Source organism: Anser brachyrhynchus (genome assembly GCF_964034855.1).
Source record: "Anser brachyrhynchus genome assembly, chromosome: 2".
Lineage (NCBI taxonomy): Eukaryota > Metazoa > Chordata > Aves > Anseriformes > Anatidae > Anser > Anser brachyrhynchus.
The window spans coordinates 127005279-127020424 of NC_137695.1; the positions used below are offsets into that span (position 1 = coordinate 127005279).

At 40.6% G+C, this 15146-nt stretch overlaps 1 protein-coding gene across 18 annotated transcripts in view; it reads right to left on the reverse strand.

Moving 5' to 3' along the window:
• Positions 1-3916: 3916 nt before the first annotated feature.
• The window catches only part of EYA1 (EYA transcriptional coactivator and phosphatase 1), a 179584-nt gene continuing 168354 nt past the window's right edge, over positions 3917-15146 (reverse strand). For all 18 annotated transcript variants that reach the window (XM_080579846.1, XM_080579855.1, XM_080579854.1 and 15 more), the window contains one exon: positions 3917-8452. In XM_080579846.1, coding sequence (XP_080435972.1) covers positions 8372-8452 — 81 coding nt within the window. In that variant the 3' untranslated portion in view covers positions 3917-8371. The remainder of the gene's footprint in view (positions 8453-15146) is intronic.

A 15146-nucleotide genomic window follows, 5' to 3' on the forward strand; every position in this document is an offset into this window, starting at 1 on the left:
GGACCTGCCTCTGGCCAGAGCTGAGCCAGGGAGTGAGGCTGGTTGGGCCTCTGGGAGAGCAGATTTAAGGAAGGGGAAAACAAACAAACAAACAACAATAAAAGAAACTGCTATGCAACAGCAGCTGAGAGAGGGTGTAGAGAAGCAGCCCTGCAGCCCCCAGGTGAGTGCAGCAGGAGGGCAGGAGGTGCTCCAGGCACGCAGCAGCAGTTCCCCTGCGGCCTGTGGAGAGGCCCCTGGTGGAGCAGGCTGTCCCCCTGCAGCCCATGGGTCCCACACGGAGCAGATCTCCACGCTGCAGCCCGTGGAGGAGCCCCCGGTGGAGCAGGTGGATGTGGCCTGGAGGAGGCTGCGGCCCATGGAGAGCCCCCGCAGGAGCAGGCCCCGGGCCGGAGCTGCCGCCCGTGGAGAGGAGCCCACGCAGGAGCAGGGGTCTGGGGGGAGCTGCCGCCCGTGGGGGACCCGTGCTGGAGCAGTTTGCTCCTGGGAGATGGACCCCGTGGTACGGAGCCGTGTGGGAGCAGTTCTTGAGGAGCTGCTGCCTGTGGGCAGCCCCCGCAGGCTCAGTTCGGGAAGGAACCCCTCGTGAAGCAGGGCAGAGAATGGGGATAAAGTGTTATTGACTGACCTCAGCACCCATTACCCATTACCCTGCGCTGCTCTGTGGGAGGAGGTAGAAGAGGGTGTGTGGGAAGAAGATTTTTTATTCCTAGTTCTCACCGTTCCATTCTGTTAATAATAGGCAACAAAAACAAAGTACGTTAATCTCAGTCTGTTTTGCCTGTGGTAGTGTCTGGTGAGCAACCTCCATGTCCTTGTCCCAGCCCGTGAGCTTTTTTTTTTTTTTTCATTATATTTTCTCCCCCTGTTGGTGTTGAGGAGGGGGAGAGAGAGAGTGGTGTGGTGGTACTCATTGGTATTAAACCACTTCCACAAAAATTCTCTGATTCTCTAATATTGGCAGTCTCCCAAGAGCTGGATAGAAAGGGTAGAAAGTCAGAAAACAAGTGGGCAGCTGCCTTTGGGAAAGGGCTGTCAAGACATTGAGACGAGATACCCGGACTATGAGATGTGGTACCTGGGAAGGAGCCCGGTAGTTCTTCACTGAGGCTTCCAGATCTCTCCATGGAGAATACACCTGCCCAGGTGAAACTGGGGGTGCCCCTTGGGTGGCCACCCACAGCGACACTTAGCATTGCTGAGCATGAGGCATTTTCTGGTCCAGAGCCCTAATGATGTGCCTGGGTTGTTCTGTGGTAGAGCCAGGAAATGAAACTTGCTTTCCTTAACCAAAAGCTAATTCACTCCATGTTGGACAACTCTTCATTCTTCCTGTTCCTTGCTTTGGATTGTTTTTCCCCAGATTTATTATTTCACATTTTTAAATCAAATTACATGTTCTCTTTCTAACTGCTCTCCACCTCCTCTGCATTTTATCTCCTGTCTCTGCAGTCTCAGCCACTCAGCTCAGTGCGATCTCTAGCTCTTATTTCACTTCCATGTCAGATCTGACTTGAGTTGGTAATGAAAAAATGAAGCAGTCGGGGGCTTCCTTTGCATATGTTTCAATCCCCACTTTGGAAAATTAATGCTGCATCTATGCATAAGACTGGAAAAAGCAGAGTGTCAAAAGTCAGTCCTCCAGTTGTCAGGATCCCATGCAGAAGATTTCAAAGCGTGAGTGAGAAACAATGACCAAGCCACAAATACCTCTTCCTAGCATAGTAGCTGCCAGCAGTGGTGAAGCAAAGGAAAAGACAGGTCACAAATAAAATATTCACTCATGCATTGGGCTGACTTCTGCAAGGTGTTAGCTGGCAACATCAGGTGGCTTCCATGGGAGCTGACAGACAAATACTTTCCCTTTGGATAAATCCAGTACTTTTATGTTCCTTCTGTTGTTATTCTAGCACCATTAACAGGAACTAATAGCCACTTAAAAACTAGAGGTGGCAATGTAGAATATTAGTATAAAATGAAAAAAATATTTTTCCCTAGTGTATCAGAATGTGAAAGTTTATTTGCAGTAACACAGAATGAAATGATGATAAACAGTTGTAAAGATGGATGAGTTGGCTAGGCAAATATAAGAGTTTTATTTATATCCCATAGCTCTGCTGGAGAATGAGAGTAAAGGGCTTTTTATTTTGCAAACCATTTACTGTAAAGTTGGTGGGGCAGCAGGCTCAGTGACACGCCATTCTAGTTCCACTGGCATAACCAAACTTGGCAACATCTACATATGTTATGGAGAGGTTCATACAATTTATATATATTTCACAATGGTTCACACAGTTTACTTATATATATTAAGGAAAGGTTCACACAGCTGACAGGCTGTGGAGGGGCTCCAGGACACATACCCCACAGATTTCCATATCCTGCTGGGGCCCTCCTGGCAAGGCTGTGCAGTAGCTGTGCAGCAGTGATGGGGACAGTGCAAGAGGTTCAGGAGAAGCCAGGAGAGGAACTGCAACCAGCCTGCCCTTGATTTACACCTGCCTCATTTGAGGACCATTTGAGTGACAGCACGGTCCCTGTTCTCCTTGCTGTGGCCAAGCTGGCCATACGCACAGCGACACAGCTGGGACAGGGTAGCAGGGAGACTGTGGAGCCTCTCACTGCTCCCTGGTCCCTGAGCAGAGCAGTGGGCAGCTCCTGGGAGGCCACTTGGGACTTCTGGGTGCTTTGCTCCGTAATCCTCCCTGTTTCCCTGCAGACCCTCTTTGGAGCTCTGCAACCTTCACATCTCTCCCCTCTTTTCAGCCTGGAAGCTGAGTGCTTCCCTCTGCATGTTCCCTGTTCTTTCTAGCCCATTGCCTGCATGAGGCAGCTGGAAGGTCTTAGCCAGTCCCTGGCTAAAAGGAGAAGACCGTAAGTGGCACTTGTGCAGTCTTGTCATTGACAAAGAACAGGGGACGGTTGGGGCAGGACTGGGCCTCTCGTGTGACACAAAGCAACATGTCTCTTGACACTTGTCCTCTGCTCACATTGCAGGGCAGAATTCAAGAACCATGTAATGGAGAGAAGCAGGAATTTGAAGGAAAATGCAAAGGAGAATTTCTAACAATTTATTGGTTTGCATTTTTGGGGCAAAGGTACTAATTGCTAAGCGTGATTTTCAGACATGAGAGACACACAATAATTGCTATTATTAATTTCACTTTCTTGGCCCTACCTCGAAGTTACAAAGCTCTAATGATACTGATGCATTCCATTCTTAGAGCTAAAGCTATTGCAGCTGAACATTGCTGTCAGTGAAAACTAAGAAATGGAAACTTCAAGCAGTACTGACATGTTCTGAAAAGCAGACAACGAGCTTATATGTTAACTACATAACATGATGCTCTTCCACTCTACATAAATCCCTTTATTATTATTATTATTTTTAAAGATTTAAATAGTGTCTTCATGTGACATTCCTTAAAAAATAATTAATTTTCGGACTGCTGACTGGCTCAGAAAAGAAAGCCACCAACTTCAGAGGGCATTTAGCTGCCTTTTTGAGTAGACTAATTCCAAGAACCATTGATGCTGCATTGAAAAGTTGTAGACAGAATTTAAGCATCCAACTTCCATGGTGGTGCCAAATATATAGAAGCAGTTACTCAATTGGTCTTGGCTTTGGTTTTGCTTTCATTTGTTGGGCTGTCAGTTTTAAAGGAAAAGGATGGAAATATAAACGAAAAGCTCAATTTCATCATCAAAGTTTTGTAAGCAAAGGTTTGTAAAGCTGTAATTGTGACTTGCCACTGTAAACTTAATGTTTTAATGGATTACAGCAAAATAATATATTGCATCTGGCTTCTTTTGCTTCAAAAACATCGCGTCCTGTACATGTAATCATTTTAATATGGAAAAGTTTAAAATAAATGAGAGACCCGAGGCAACATTTTTTAATATGAGTATGTTTATTCATGTATCAAAGGAGCTGATTCACAATGTAGAATATTTAGGCTACGCAGGCTCCATCAGTATTGTCAAGTAGCGTTCAGCTACAGGCCTGACAGTTTTGGAAGCAAATGTTTGGAGCTAAGCAACACTTGGAATTTCATGTTCTTGGTTTAAGATTAATCTGAGATCAGAAGTAATGATGAAAGAGGATGTCTTTAAAACATTGTGATCATCCACCAGCCTAAGCACCAAACGCAACACAACCTCAACAGAAGCAGGCAGTGCATTTTCACGATCAGTGTAGAAGCATGCCTGAGCAGTGCATTTCGTCCATTGTAGAGAGGAGATTGTTTTAGAGGTGGCTTCCTAAAGCATGGCTAACTGGCAAGGAGATTTCAGTCTCCAAAATGCCTCTAACCTGGTAATCACATGAGATGGTAAATACCAGAGGGTCTGCAAAAGTGAGTTGCAAAAACTCGTGAAATTACGGCCAGTATTCTTGTTCCAGAATGTGCCAAATCCTACTGTTTAGAAGAATTAATTCAACTTCTGTGTAACAGAGAAAACTCCTTCTTGAGCCTTCTAAGGGCAAGCAGCTTCCTACATATAAAATTCTGGCACCTGGTGGCATAGTGGAACTAACTGAATCCTTCACACACAGTGGAACTGTAGATATTGCAATAAGCAAAAGAACAAGCTACACTGCAGCAGAACACAAGTAAACATTTGTTGTAGGAAAGGAAAAAGTGTGGAAGATACAAGAAAGTAAAGGTGTTTGGAACATGGAGACTGATAATACCACAGCCTAGTTTGTTGCCCATAACCTTTTTTTTTTTTTTTCTTTCCCAGGCTATTTTCCTCTTCTATGGGACCAAGGGAGATGCTAAAGGCCAGATACAGAAAGAATTCAAGTTACCTAACGTGGGACTTAGACACTGCAATGCAGCTGTCATCCTGTTCCTTACCCCAAATTATCAGATACTACAGTTTTCAGAGTTGGAGTTCCCTGTATTTAGCTGTCTGATCTCTTTAGATATATCCACTCTCGGTTCCCAGCTTATTCACAGAGCCAGAAGGGAGCTGGAAAGTAGACATTTCTTCTCATAAATCTTCTAATGCCCTCACTTGCCAGGCAATTCCAGCACCTCAGACACCAGTAGGATCAAGTGTCCCAGATAACGTGTCAGACATCAGTTAATTCTACAACATGCTGGGAATGGCTGCAATGCACTCCTTTTGGTCACTGCTGTTTTAATCAGGCAATTAGTTCAAAAAGGAAGTTTTGCAGACTTAATTCCCTTTTACCCTGAGAAGACACAAACTCACTTTTAACTAAGCCTCACACTTCCCACCTTGTAGCACTGTCCCTCTCTCCTTTGAAGCCATGCCATAATACAGCAACAAAACTCGGATCTCACTAGTCCAGAAAGCTTCTTTTCAAGGCTTGTGGTTGGAGGAGCAGAGAGGGCTCTACACCAGCCATTGCAAAAAATCATACATGGTTGATAGCACAGTATCTCCTCCGGCTGATCCTGCTTTTCCATTCAACGCAGCCATACTCACCTTCTGGCTCGCTTACTTTTCTGCAGTCTTCAGCTTGACTAATCTCTGTGCAGGTGGCATGGCAGTACCAGGAGGAATACCGTTTTTCTTGGGCAGATTAGTCTAAAAGCCATTAATTCACATGAACTTGTGGAAGGCTAGATGTGAGTATGGGCATACCCCTCGCCATCACTAAGAGAGAGAATCAAACCCACTCTTGAGTCAACACTTCATTGGTCTATGGTAAACCAACATGGGTCTGCTTTAAAAAGGTGGCATTGCCACTTCTTCCCTGATTTAAAGGGTGACCCTGCTCCATGCTTGTAAAAGACAAATGCAAATCTTTAACTCCCAGAGATGCTTGGGCCTGTAGATCCTCAGAGGTTTGGAGACTTGCCGTAGCCCAGAGTGAGATGTCTGAACGATGGAGTTAATCCATTCAGGGCATGTTTGCACTGGGGTAACCAGCAGAGGCACCACAGTACCTGACATTTAGGCACTTTTTATAAGTCACTTAGACACAGGTTTCTGGAACACCATGCACCAACTCCTATTTGTAGAGCCATTTCTGCACTGATCTTCTCTAGCTCCCCCTGATAAGCAAAACAACCCATCTAACTGAGCCTTTTGTAAGCTAGGAACAAATATTGTTATCCTATTTAACACCTCAGCAGGGCATAACCAGGTGAACAACTTTTGCCTTGGGACAGAAAAGAGAGATGTCTCCCCATTCCAAACCTAGAGGGCAAAAATATCATAGACTTGCATACAAGAGGATTGTTTAATATGTTCACAAATCAATTTTATTAATTTAAAACAAAATTAATGAAGAAAAATTCTGTACACAATTGTGGACACAACACACTTTTTGTACAATAAGGCCCAGATAAACTTTTATTTTTCAGTCCGCAAGTGACTAAAAATTGAAAAGAGACCAAAAAAAAAATAAAAATTTCAACCAACTCCCCATCACTGTCTAATTTGCTTGAAGAAAAAAAAAAGGCTAATTATAGTCTCAATTCTAAAAACTACCCACAATGTGCTTTATGTATGTGTGTGAGTACTGTGTGAATTCCAGTACTCATACTGGGTAAAGTAAAGCACATGTGCAAGTCTTGGTAGGATAAAAACCTCTTTGTTGGTAATAAAGCAATCCACAAACATTGAATTCTAGCAGCAATATGATTCCTCCAATAGAGAAGGGTGTTACTTTGCAGCTACATTGATGCTTTGTAGCTTTGCAGGTAGCTGTTTCAAGGCTGGTGTTTTTAGCAAAAGAAAACAAGAAGAAAAGCTGGAGAATGAACCAACAAAGCTGATGCTTTTTTTTTTTTTTTTTTTTTTTTTAAATGAAGAGATTCAAATCAGGCAAAGGGAATTGGTACAATTCAAGCCAAAAAGTCAGACTGACAGTTTATCTGACCAAATAGCTCATGGCCTTCAAGATTAGAAAAGTCACAAGTCACAGACAGACACAGTCTAGGTTTGTCCTATAAGTGGATATAGAGAAAAGCAAATTTTAACTCCTTGGCAATAAGTATTTCAGTATTTCCATTGCCGGCAATGGATGTTATATCTTAGGAAAATCTGACTCCTGGTGGAAGAGGATTAAAAAACTTAAATGTATATGAGTATCCTTGTTCAATTTCTCCAAAATATTCCCATTTCTAATTTCTAAAAATAACGATGATGATAATTTCCTTTATTTTTGGACAAGACAAAAACTATTTGGTACCTAGATGCCAGTTTAAGTCATGTCTTAAAATATATTTGTGTTCTCTCTATATTTCTTTATGGAATGAATCTGTTAATTCATTTTTCAATACTCTAAAAAAGGGTTAATATGTTGACATTAAAAGAGGAAACAGAAGACAGCAATGCATTCCTCTTTGGTTGTATATTATGTATATTTCCTTAGTGGGGTAAACGAAATTGATCTTTTCATAATCAGAGTAGGTGAGTGAGGAAAAAGGTAGAGAAGTAGCTGAAAAGAACAAAACCCAATTCCTATTGACACTTGACATCCATGCTTTTGGTCTTGACAAATTTATCTAAAAAAATCCATTATCTACATATTTATAACCAACGCATTGATAAGGCACTGCACAACAGTTTGTGCACATGTGGCCTCATTCTTTACCAACAAGGCATTACTATCTTTCAATAGCATTTACCTTAACAATATGTAAAAGAATCATTCATTATTACAAATTTACACAAAAAATTCTTCCTGTACATGATTGTCTCAGTGATGTACCTATTTGTTTAAATTAGACATATTTTAAACTACTCTGTAATGTGCTAAAATCAAAAGTAGTTGCTGTACCATAAGGCAAAGGCTTATAATAGCCTTTATTCCTATTATACATATCCTCAGTTATATGATGTCAAAATATAGTCTGTTCATAAATAAGTAAAGATGTACAGAGTACCCTGGGTATGAGAAACCAAAAAGTAAACCTTCTTTACAAGAAAATTACTCCACTGGTATTTTGAAAAATCTCAGTCTTCATTGTGCAATCAAGTTCGCTGTGTTGAAGAAACGGTGTGTGTCACATTGAAGAGTCTAAAAACAACAAAGCACTTGCAGGTCCTTTTTTTCTTCACAGGTACGAACCTTTTATTTCCTTTTTTTTTTTTCTTTTTTTTTTTTTTCCCTTTTCCATTTCTTTTTGGTAGCAAATACGGTAAAGATGAGTTGTTAAAACATTCGCATGGCTTATTTTCGTTGGACTTGCAGTACCAGAGTCAACAGCTGTTCTGAAGAAAGAGACATGCTCCTCCATTTACTGAAAGGGCAAGGGTTAAGACCAATTGCAGCTGTACGTCAACATGTTGAAATCACAAAGTTCTGTAGTCCAATGCTGACACAAGACACAGGCATACCGTCCATGGGCAGAAGGAGGCTCTGGGGTTTCAAAGTGCTGCTGAGCTGCTACAAGTACTCCAGTTCCAAGGCATGGTGAAGGGCCATAAGGTCAGAGTGGCTCGAGATCCTCCAAAATGGCATAGCATGCTGTGAACAGCACAGACAACATGTAAAAATAACCCAAAGCATTCTGGTATTTAGACCCACCCATTGTCTTTTGCAAGAATAAGGTAACACAGCAAGGAAAAAGCAAGAGTCAGAGTTCTTAAACCCCCAAGCCTTTCACATTTATCTCTGGTTTCTCTGATCCTCCAGCATAAATTATCAATAATAGCACATCTATTTGCCAACACGAATAACAATGTCATGAGATCTTAAGGAAGGGAGGGATTTCTCATTTCTTTTTAAGAAAATCAAATTACCATATATTGCAGAAGAAAATGCTGTTTCTAGGAAAAAAAATAGGAAAACTATTCTATACATGAAGCAGGTGGGTAATTCGAGGAAGGGAACAGGACTTCATCAAAAAAAAAAAAAAAGAAAGAAAGGAAGTGATAGTAATATTTACTATCAAAACATATTTATTCTTTGGGAAACTATCCCTGGCAGGTGAGTTATGAACGTAGCAGAAGATGATTCAGAATAGTTCATATGTTGCTCACATCACTTTGAAGGGAATTTTATCCCGGTGGTTTGTACAACATCATTCTTTGTTAGCACTGATCTTAAAACATATTTTCCATATGGGACAATTTAAAAATAAATACATATTTTTTTCCTATTAACTGTAATAAGATCTCAGTCTGGAGCACAACTATGTTCGCAAAGAACCTGAAGAAACCAAAAACAAATACCAGAAAAAAGCACACATTACCTCATCCGTGAAGGTTAAAAATCTGAATAAGAATACTTATTATCTTTAAACTGTAAAACAAGGATTATACTGTCAGCAAGAACTTTTGCATAAATAAATAATAACAAAAAAAAAAAAGATAACCATCAGCTTTCTTCAGGAAAATTTCTATCAATCCCATGGGAAAATAGTTTCAATGCAACAATATTCTTAAGGTTGCACATGGCCATATTCACCATTTCATTGGGTCAGCTTGTGTCCAGCATCTTTAGGAGGCAAACCACAAGCAATTTACTATCACAATAGCTTCTGAGATCCCCAGGCACTTTATTGACAGTTTCTCAGAAAAGTTTTCTTCATCCTCCCTCAGCAGTTCCTGAGGAAATTCCAAATTCTATTTAAATCAGCAGCAAAACTCCATCTCTTCTGATCATCGCTTCTCTGCTGACCTCCCCCTTTAATTCAGGTCTTCATCCTCAAATTTTGAATAGAGAACAACTTTGAAAACAACATAAAAGCACAATGTGAAACCCTCTCTTTCCAGGTGCATGTTTAATGTGAACCCTGCACATTTGCTCTAAACCTGCCCCATCAATCAAACACCTTAGCACAGAGCTTATGATAAATTTGTCTTTAGCGCTCAGGTAAACATCTGTCACTATATAAAGACGAATTATTTTTAGGAGGATAATGCTTCAATCCAGATATCAATGTGATGATGAATTGGGTTCAATTTATGGAATAAAGCAGAGATTCTTAAACCTAATTAAGTGAGTATTGGCAAGTCTCTCTGAAATCAAGTGGCAACTGCTAAGGAGTAATCATCGGTTGCTTTTGTGAAAGACGGAGGAGATAATGCTGGATTAATTAATATTAATCAGCAAGGCTTTGCTAAAGAATGGTGCATGACCAGCAAAGGAGCACTCTAAGGAATCTGGAAAGCATGCACCAAATTAAGGACAAGTATTAGCAAGTAGAATTGCACAATAGGAGGGACTGCAGAGTGATGGATGTGGGGCTGAGCACCCAGTGTCCATGTTTCAAGGTTTTTATTTCAGAATAACTCTAGTTTTCTACCATGGAAAAAATGCCCACTAACAGCTGGAGAGCATTTGGTGAGCACCTCTTGTTTAGTTCTGCCCAAAAGAAATCAAATTTTTTTTTTCCCCAAAAAACCTCTGGGATGTTAGTCAAAGGATAGTGAAGAGGACGATCTGCTTTAGTATGACACTCATGATCTGGAATAAAATGTAATACGGATGTGTCAACATATGTCCTCATGCAGAGTTTGCTTTTACAATAAAGAAATTTCTTCAGGAAGAAAATAAAATGACTGACAAGAAGGCACCACTGGAACAGTTCCTCTTCTACTTTGTTTTACTCTGGATTGTCACAAAGACTTAAGAAAGAACTGACTAAGTCTCAGCTTGAAGATAAATAAGTGAGCCACAGCTGTTTGGGGGGGGGGGGGGGGGATAATAATTGGAGACAAGTGAGATGTTGGAACAAATGTTTAGATTATTTTCAAAACACATTTACACATTACTTCTCTCCTTAAGAAGGAAGCATTAAACATGACATCTACTATTTCAGCATCTTCAATCTAGACTTCTATTGAGTTGCTTCTATGCTCCACCAGTAACAGAAACTAGATGCAATTAGCTCATTGAGTTACAGCTCCCAGTGTCTTTCCTGTTACACCACACAGACAGTCTGTCCTCTTCACTGTCAGGTCAGGCACCACTGCTTTCCAACTCAAATCTTTCCTAAAGATTCATTTATTGCATCATGCTCAGGAAGTGAATGAACAATAGCAAAGAGAAATAAAAATTCCTCATCATGCTGTTCTCCAGGATCTCCAAAAGCTTCTGTCTATCTATCACTGCAAGAGGCTGCAAGAACCTCCTGGCAGAACTTGTAACATCTGATAGGGGCATTACATCAAGGACAAACAGGTACAGGTTTGTGTTTGCAGCTGATCTGAGCCGTGTTTGCAGACTGGGGGCACTCAGCAGTGCTGCCTCCCTTTCTTGCACGGCTGCAGTTTCCCTCTCCTCTCACGAGCTGCGAGGCAGCATGTACCTGGTTTCCCAGCTCTTGCTGTTGGCTTTGCACCAGTTCTGCCTCAGCCACTGGGTCAGAGGAGTGTAAATCGCATACCAAAGCTGTCGTGCGGTGAGGGGTTTGGTGGACATCTGCCTTTGAATAGTGTCTATGCAGAAGCCAAGAGTCAATGACATGGAAGCCCTCCAAGGTCATACAGCAAACTAATGAATAGGGAGAATTGTAGTAATAAATTCTTGGCTTCCAGCTCCCACCTCATGCAGCTCCAGCATTATACTGCTTCCCTAGTAACAACCTCAGCATCACAGAGTGTACACACACCAGGCTTCTAGGGCAGTTAAAGATCCTGATTGTTTTAACAGAAGGTTTAGTTTCTGCTAAATCAAATCACAGCGATTCTTGCTAAGATGCCCATATGCAATATTGAGTTTTCGATTACCCTCAGCTGTTTATGGTCAGATTTTAAACCAAAACTTTAAGTGGTCATTATTTTGGCTATATCTTTGCAAGTTCGAAATTCACTTTAGTGTCCTCTGCTTTATTTATGTCTGTCTGTGAAAGGAGTATACCTCCATTTATACCATTCAGTTATAAGAGTGAGGTGTGGAATGAGAGCCTGGAGAGTCCCGTGAAAACAAAGAGGTTGTGTAAATCTCAGGATTATAATTATTTTCAGTTCTCCTGCATATAGGTCAAAGGACCGGCAGTACACTCCCAAGAAATGAAACACGCTAGGAACGCAGCGGCTGCACGGGGACTGGAATCTGCATGGGCGCTCCGTGCATGGGTCGAATGTGGCTGATTCAGATCTCTATCAGTTTGACCCTACAGCACAGACTTCTAAGACTTCTAGCTAAGAGGAGGGGAAACAAACGTGATACAGATCTATATATAGCTATATGCATGTGCCTGTGTGTGTATATGCAGTCTCGTACACATATGTGTCTATATATATGCATGAGTGTTTACTAGGTATATACAATAATTTTCACCTTATCTAAGAAAACAAATGACTGTACAAAAAAAAATGCTTGAAGTAACAGAATGGTCATACAAAACCTTGCACATTATTCCTGTATTACCATGCCCCACATATCTACAACTATTGTCAACAGTGGCAACACAGCCATGAGGCAGAGTCCCATTTTTTCTTACTAAATGAGCAGACAAGAGTTTCTTTGGATATATATTTACTACATATTGCCTTCAGAAAGCCCTCTCTGCCAACACTTACCACACATGTCATGCACAACACGTGTCTTCTATTCTGGGCGCATGAAAAAATGCTAATATCTCATTTACTACTGCGCGAGAATGGACGACAAATGCTAACCACTAATAAACAAGCAGTGTAACTGGATGCTAATGAAACTATGAGAAAGCTTTTCTTATTGCTTATTGGAGGAACATATGACTAGACTGGTAGTAAAACAAGGATTTTGTTTACTATTTCAGTATCTTCCAAGTAAATATGAAGCTTTTTTCTACTAAAAGGCATGAAATCATTTTGAAGATATTTAATAATATATGATACTTGATAATAAATTCATTTAGGACTGTTTTAATGAAATTTTGAAATGAAATGTGGTGGTGAAAGTTTGACTTTGTGTTAATTTGGTAAAAGCATGAAAAATTAAATTATTAATTTAGTAAATCTAATATTTATAAAATTATTCAATGACCTAAACATATTAAGGTAATTCATTTCTGAAATAGAAACAGTATTATTTTTCAGCATATATTTACTAAAAGAACCAATCTTCAACTATTTTATTCAACCAAATAAATGAAAGTCTTTCTATTCAACACATGCACAAACCAAAGACATTTTCTGATGGCAATACTGAAAAGTGCAGACTATCCTCCTTCCCTGAAATGAATACATATTTCTAAAAAAACCTTACTCCTGAGATTTGTGACACATTTGAATAGAAAACTCATAAGTTTCTGTCATCTTTAACAGTATTTTTGTTGTGTTTCTGCCAGATTTTGCTAAGCAGTCGTCTTTGCTTCCTACCCCAAACCTGAGCAGCACAGTGTGACTGCAAGCTTTAAAGCAGTGGCAGATTGGATACCCATTTATATTCTATTTATTGCTCCATGAAGATTTATGATTTTTCCTCTCAATTTCCCTCCAAAGCAGTGCAACCATTTCAGAGACAAAGGGAGAAACTGATTTGCCTAGGCTCTCCCAAATCACCTGATTTAAAATCCAGCTCCTCCATGGAGAGATCCTCCTCCTTTGTCTCATCTGGCAAATGAGAAACCCTTTGGAGGATTCTCCTAAGTAGGAAAATGCAGGACTTTTTTCTGCCTTATGGATACTTCCCAACTGTGTCTCTAAATGCAAATGCAAAAGAAGAGCTCAAAAAAAAGGGAAAAGGAAAAACAAAAACAAAACAAACAACAACAACAAAAAAACCCAACAACAAACAAGACAACAGAGTCTCTGGCAGAGAAACCTAGAAACTTATGTCACTGCAGTGGCATGCAGATGTATGCAGGGCAAGAAGGCAGCCCCATGCCTGGGCTTGCTGCAGGCACATGTCCCCACACTGTACCCATCCCCGTGCACCCCTTGCCTCTCCCCCCTCTTCTCTCTTCCCTCCTCTCCCTCTTCTCCTGGGGAAGCAGATCCAAAGGTAGCAACCTCCACGTGAACCCTGGAGCTACAGCTGCCCTGACTGCTTGCTGAACTGATCCAGAAGGGTACGATTTCTCCTCAGCCTGTAATGCAAACGTCCTGAGGATTTTAATTGTCTTATAAAATATTTTGCAGGAAGTGACAGCTCAGCCAAGGTGTTGATACCATGGCTTGTCCCATGCTGCATGAAGTGTAAGAGTATGCGGTTTCCTCAGTGTGTTGTATTTATTTTCATCGATCAAAGGAGGCAATTTACTAAAAATGTCTGTCCCAAATTTTTTTTTTCAAAACAGCAATGACCTTTTCACCTGTATTAAAAAGTATGTATTATTGAATTTTTACAATAAAAGCAATAGAAAAAAGATTATTTTTCCTTTCTTTCATTGTATTGACTCAAGATTTAGATTAAATAAAGGACTAAAATGAAAAACCTTGTTTCATGATTAAGCAATTGACTAAATTTTTGGTAAATTATTTTTAATAAAAAACCTTATCTTTATCACCTCCTAAGCTTGAAGTTCAGCTCTTTTCACTAAAGACTCGGAATAAAAACCTTTCATATGAAATACATTTGAATTTATATGCTCACTTAAAAATACTCACTAGAGTAATCAGTGAAGGGCTATTCAAACATTAAAGAAGGATGTACTGTCTGTGTCCTATGTAAAGAAATGCACATACACTAAGGGCTTCCCCACAGGCCAAAGCCCTTCAGCAAAGCACAGTACAAAGGAATAACATAAAATCTGTCCCTCCCTTGAGAATATCTCAAAATCCAATATGCTGATGGAAAGGAAGCCCCTACAGTGTGAGGGGGATAAGAAAGGTAATGGAGACAGTCACGTCAGTTTGGGTTGATGGGCTTCACACTTTCTGTAGGGGTAGATCCTGGTTTCTTTCCACACTCGCTGGAGAAGATCTAGGCTTTTACAATTTTCTAATACAGCAATACCATTTATTCATTAGGCAGGGCATATGTCTTAACCTTAAGCATACTCTAGGGTGCATTCCCATGCTTACTCCTCCTTATAATGCTAAAAAAATCTGAGGAACGGATAATCAATAAGGCATCATCTGAGTTGGGAGCAGCTTCCAGTACAGCAAGGCACTGTGTGGCTCTTTCTCTTGACGCATCCGAGGGCAAACCCTACCGTCACAACTTGCAATGGTGAATTGTTTTTAGGTGGAGCAGGACAAAAATCAAAGAAGCATTTCCCTTAATCAAATTAATAGTTTCTGCAGAAAGGCTGGGCTGCTGGTACACTTATTGACTTCTCTGG